We start from the raw sequence: 6,107 nt of genomic DNA, 5'->3' as shown, positions 1-6,107 counted from the left end.
TTAACGTGTAATTTAGTGTTTTAAACGAAACCAAAATAAACTAAATTGTTTAATGAAACGCTAGTACAATGAACTCCAGACTCCTTTATCGAAAAGCGAAGAAAGTAAGTATCCAAAGGTGGGATCATTGAGGGAGGAAAATGACCTGCAGAGAAAGAGGAGTTAAATTGTCTAAATTGGTTTAAGGAAAAATAGCAAGGGGCTTTGCACCCAATAAAATACTGTCTACTTAATAAAAAATTAAAAAAAAGGGGTAATGGCGCATGCTTAATCTAATCGAATTTGTTATCTACCTTGCAAAAAAGCACCTATATAAATTGTCTTGTCCAGTACTGCGTACTTTCTATTTTGTTAGTTTAGATTTTGAAACCAATAGGTGAACAAGTGTTGAAGGAATAACAGGAATAAATAACGTATTTAAGGATCCAAGTTGTAATTGCGCATACTTAGTCTAATCGAAAGTGATGTCAACTAAACCAGCAACAACGGAGTCTTGGTAAGAACAATAGCAGCAACAAATAAAAAAAAAAGACATTGTTTGCCAGTTCCTGTTTTTGGGAATAAGCCTCAGTAGACACATTCTTTATTAACACGCCTCACAAGAATGGTTCTTGCTCTTATGTTGTACGTCATCTAACCAAAAATCACAAAATTATTGCAACGCGTCATACTTACTTGGATTAAAAAAAGGGAAATCCCCTTATAATTTGTCGTATCAAAGGTATTCACCTGATTGAAGATCCAAACTAAATACAGTTACGTATACTTCATCAAAGGTTCTATCAACTAATCTAGCAACTATGGACCTTTTGTATAAAAAAAGCAAAAACAAGTACAACAATCTTCATGTGTAATACTTTTTTTATAGGATGCCAAGTTCTTTGAAGCAACTTATGGAGGAGGGCGACTTCGCCGACTGCTTTGTAATTGTAGGAACACGCAGGTTCCCTTGCCACAAGGTATGTAAAATATAGAAGACTAATACTACTAATAATACTTACTTATCTAAAACATTAATCTCATTTAGGTGATTCTGGGTGCGGCCTCGGAGTTCTTCAAGCGCACCTTTCAGCCGGGTTTCGCTGAGGCAAAAACAGGCGAAGTGACCCTAAGTGATGTTACGGAAGACATTTTCGAAAAGTTCCGTCTATATGTCTACACCTCCGACAGGACATCACTTAATGACTACAGCAACCAGGATATCATCAAGCTGAAGGAGTGTGCCAACATGTGGATGGTCGAACCGCTAAAGCTGGCCTGCGTGGATATCCTCCAAAAAAGATTTCCCAAAATGATATACTCGGACTTGCTACTCTACTTTGAGCATGCGCATCATGTGAACGACATGCAACACGTCAGTAAGATTTCCGATGCTCTAAAAAAGGGAATTTCAGGGATTAAAACCACAGAAGAGATCTATGAACTGGGTTCGGATGTGTTCAGAGAGTATTTGAATGTTATAAAAGACTCCGTGCAAGAAAAATATCGTTTTGAAATGGTAGAGAAGTATATGACCATTCACGGATTTGAACTCAACCAAAGCAATCTCAATAAGTGCGAATGCCGTGGAATCGAAAATCAAAGGGAGAAAATCCCGGAAGCTTCAATAGATCTGTCAGTTGAGAGCATAAATAACTTTTCTGATGCAAGCTTTGTATCCTTGGAGTCGAGTTCTCAAAAGGTCCATATCGAGTATATCAAGACCGTGTTAAGTCTTATCGACTATACTAAAATGACAGTTAATGAGTTCTTCGAAGGGCCTGGAAAATCCAAAATAATGTCCGTTGAGGACAAGTTCCATTTTCTGTATAAAATAGCTGCAAAGACGGCGGCTGAAAATGATGGTCTCCAGAAATATGTCAACCAACTCCAACAAGAACGACAACAACTCCAACAAGAACGACAACAACTCCAAGTAAAACTCCAACAAGAACGACAACAACTCCAACAAGAACGACAACAACTCCAACAAAAACTCCAACAACTCCAACAAGAACGACAACAAAAACACCATAGCGTACACCATTGCCGACACCACAACTACAATGGAGGATTGAATGACGACCCCTGGTGAAAACAACAATAAACCAAGTTTGATAACTTTATTAAGTTTGTAGATTTTAGAAGAGGATGCATTGAATAAATAAATCGACTTATATACAATTAAAAACAAACGATTAATATTTAGCTCTAATAAAGGTTAATGTGGAGTAATCACATTATAATTTAATTCTAAAAACTATTTGAATCACCAATTTATTTTGAAATCTGTTCTCCGAAATTATTAAATATGCGTTAGCATATTTCAGTGGAATTGTGTCATTCAACGCAAATTACCAAGTAGTGGAAACAGATATTTACAAGATCCATTTAAATCAGCTGTTTGGCGAACTAGTGGTTCGTTTTGAATCTTTAAAATCATTTGAGAAATTGCGGCTCAGACAATTGGATTAGATAAAGGGAAAGTCCCCAAATAAATTGTCGTATCAAGTACTGCGTACTTTACATGTTGTAGGTCAACATACCTCGAAACAATTAACTTAACAAGTGTTGAAGGTAATTGAGGCGGTTGAAGATCCAAGCTTAATACAATTGCGCATACTTCATCAAAGGTGCTCTCAACTAATCTAGCAACTATGGACCTTTTGTAAGCAAAAAAGCAACAACAATACAATGAATATTACATAACTTATCCATGTGCAATAATATTTACATAGGCTGCCAAGTTCTTTGAAGCAACTTATGGAGGAGGGCGACTTCGCCGACTGCTGTGTAATTGTAGGAACGCGCAGGTTCCCTTGCCACAAGGTATGAAAAACATACGAGACCAGTACTACTAATGATAGGGGGATTCCCTAAACTGTTGAATTGCTGAATTGTTGAATTTTGGTCAGCTGTTAATCAGCTGTTCCATACAAAGTCAACTTTCAGAAATTTCAGCAATTCATCAGCCTCGGGGCTGCTGAAAATTTTGTTGAATTGCTGAAAAGCCAGAGTTGTCACCTTTTTTTTAAAAGTCGTGGCAACTCTGTAACATTTTAGTATCACCAGTACGCATTATTTATTTTAAAATCAACTTAGAAAGCATATTTGTGGTTCTTTTTACCTTGGTAACACTTTTAGACAGTTAATAGCAATAATAAATCAAATTTTACATGCTTTAAGTTCCGTGAAACTTTTCAACAAATAACAGCTGTTTGAAAATTCAACAGGAACCATTTTGGGTCGTTCCTTTAATTGCTGAAATTTTTTGTTGAATTTTCAACAATTCAGCAATTCAACAGTTTAGGGAATCCCCCTGATACTTACAGTGGCTCACAGCTTATTTCGTGCAGAGGTAAACTTAAAATTCAAACTCGTATAGCTAACAAACTATACAATAATTTACCAAAATTTAAATGCAGTTATGTTAGGTAGTATTCTGGCCCTTATTAACCTTATTTTCTATTTTAAGATTCCATAGAATAACACTTAAAATTAAAAAAATACTAAAATCATTGACTTTTTTAATGTCACAGCTTATTTCGTGCAAAACTTTAAAATTATTATTATTTGTAAATTATGGCTAAAAATGGGTTTTTTTATTTCTACATTAAAGCGCCTATTATTAACAATTTTTTTTTTAATTTTAATTATGTCAAATACACTAAAAAAAAAAGTTACATGCAAAAAAAATAAAATAATCAATTAAAATGTTAAAAATGTCGAAAAATGTATCCCAAATTTGCAGAATTTATTGAGGAAGGACCCAGTTCTCAACTATCCATGATCAAACGCTTCTTACAAAGGAATTAAGTGGTACCAATAGGCCCAAAATGCATCCTGTACAATAGAATCTGCACCGGAACAGACTTAAAATTATTAAAAATGTATAGTAAATTTAACAGTACGGGCTTCAATAAATTCTGCAAATTTAAGATAAATTTTTCGACATTTTTAATACCAAAATATACATTTAAACATTTTAATTGATTATTTTATTTTTTTTTGCATGTAACTTTTTTTTTGTGTATTTGACATAAATAAAATTCCAAAAAAAATTGTTAATAATAGGCGCTTCAATTAAGAAATTAAAAAAACACATTTTGAGCCATAATTTACAAATAATAATAATTTTAAAGTTTTGCACGAAATAAGCTGTGACATTAAAAAAGTCAATGATTTTAGTTTTTCTTAATTTTAAGTGTTATTCTATGGAATCTAAAAATAAAGAAGTGGGTTAATAAGGGCCAGAATACTACCTAACATAACTGCATTTAAATTTTGGTAAATTATCGTATAGTTTGTTAGCTATACGAGTTTGAGTTTTAAGTTTACCTCTGCACGAAACAAGCTGTGGGCCACTGTACATATTTATAATATTAATATTATTTAGGTGATACTGGGTGCGGCTTCGGAGTTCTTTAAGCGCACCTTTCAGCCGGGTTTCGCTGGGGCAAAAACTGGCAGAGTGACCCTAACCGATGTTACCGAGGACACTTTTGGAAAATTCCGTCTATATGTCTACACCTACGACAGGACATCCCTCGATGACTACAGCAACCAGGATATCATCAAGCTGAAGGAGTGTGCCAACATGTGGATGGTAGAACCGCTAAAGATAGTCTGCGAGGATATCTTCCAGAAAAGATATCCTACCATGATATACTCGGACTTGCTACTCTACTTTGAGCATATGCATCACGTTCACGATATGAAACTCATCGATCAAATTTCAGAAGGTCTGAACCAAAACATTAGAGGCAAATCAATCCCAGAAGAAGTCTATGAACTGGGTTCGGATGTGTTCAGAGAGTATTTGAAGATTATAAACGGCTCCGTGACAGAAAAATGTCGTTTTGAAATGGTAGAGACGTATGTGACCATTCACGGATTTGAACTCAACCAAAGCGATCTTAATAAGATAGAATGCCAGGAACTCGTCAGTCAAAGCAAGAAAAACCCAGAAGAACTTTTAATTAACAGCGATGAAAAAACCGACGAAACCGTTAATCTTAACCCGATCGGTGTTAAGAACTCAAACTTTTCTGATGCAGATTCTGTAACCTTGGACCTAAGGTCTAAAAAGATCAATAGCGAGTATATCAAGACGGTGTTGGATCTTATCGACTATACTAAAATGACAGTTAATGAGTTCTTCGAGGGGCCTGGAAAATCGAAAATATTGTCCTTTGAGAAAAAGTTCGATTATCTGTATAAAATAGCTGCAAAGACAGCTGCTGAAAATGATAGACTCCAGAATATTGTAGAACAACAACCAGATCAAGAACAACTCAGACGCCTAATACAACACCTCCAAGTGGCCACCAATGGACAATTGAGTGAAGAATCCTGGTGAAACCAACGATAATCCAAGTTTTATAACTATATTTAGTTCGTATTCCTACACACAAAAAAAAACTATGTAAAATCAACCATTTAATGGTGAAAACTACCCCAACCCATAAAAAATAGAAAATGCCCCAAAAATGGTAGATTACCTTCAAAATAGTATATGACCTACTCAATAGTATTTTGGCCGAAAAAAATGTAGCTATTTTTAATTTATTTTTAAAAATTTAATTTGTTATATTAATTTATATGGAAGTTATTTATAGACACTTACATTTCACAGATACTTAAACTTAAAAATCAGGTTTCTTGCCTCCGCTGGGAATCGAACCGGGGCCGCAATCATCGGAGTCGAGCACACTCTAACCAGTAGGCCACAGAAGAATGATTTTCGTAGAGGAAAATCTTTAGACTTGAAATCAACATTAAACATTCAACCTTTCAATGACCAAAAAAAAAACAAAATTCATAAAAAATTCAGAAAATAAAGAACTACTATTTTCCTATGTTGATATTACATAGTTTTTACTTTTCCTACTATTAAAGCCCCCTTCTCCCCTACATATGTATATACATTTAAATTCTGATCTGTTCTATTAAAAATTTTTCTATCTGCAGAATCATAATGCTTTGATAACGGTTTTTATGGTTTTTATTTTTAAAATCTAAAAACCGATCTGCTTTGACGAAACCATTTATTAGTTTAGAAACTTAGAGTTATTAACAAACTGTGCATTCTTAAAAAGCAATAGAAAAAACATTATTTCGCTCCGCTG

At 34.4% G+C, this 6,107-nt stretch overlaps 2 protein-coding genes across 2 annotated transcripts; both read left to right on the top strand.

The window, feature by feature from the left end:
* Positions 1-196: 196 nt before the first annotated feature.
* LOC108059934 (kelch-like protein 41a) lies at positions 197-2,230 on the top strand. Its single transcript, XM_017145421.3, has 3 exons — positions 197-496; positions 869-959; positions 1,028-2,230. The coding sequence occupies exons 1-3, from the start codon at positions 465-467 to the stop codon at positions 2,072-2,074; spliced, it is 1,170 nt and encodes a 389-aa protein (XP_017000910.2). The 5' UTR covers positions 197-464; the 3' UTR covers positions 2,075-2,230.
* Positions 2,231-2,390: 160 nt separating this feature from the next.
* Positions 2,391-6,099, top strand: LOC108059935 (kelch-like protein 6). Its single transcript, XM_070215730.1, has 3 exons — positions 2,391-2,647; positions 2,718-2,808; positions 4,376-6,099. The coding sequence occupies exons 1-3, from the start codon at positions 2,637-2,639 to the stop codon at positions 5,336-5,338; spliced, it is 1,065 nt and encodes a 354-aa protein (XP_070071831.1). The 5' UTR covers positions 2,391-2,636; the 3' UTR covers positions 5,339-6,099.
* The last annotated feature ends 8 nt before the right edge of the window (positions 6,100-6,107 follow it).

The sequence above is a fragment of the Drosophila takahashii genome, chromosome 3L (genome assembly GCF_030179915.1).
Source record: "Drosophila takahashii strain IR98-3 E-12201 chromosome 3L, DtakHiC1v2, whole genome shotgun sequence".
In the NCBI taxonomy this organism is placed as follows: domain Eukaryota; kingdom Metazoa; phylum Arthropoda; class Insecta; order Diptera; family Drosophilidae; genus Drosophila; species Drosophila takahashii.
This window is presented reverse-complemented; position numbering and strand designations above follow the sequence as displayed.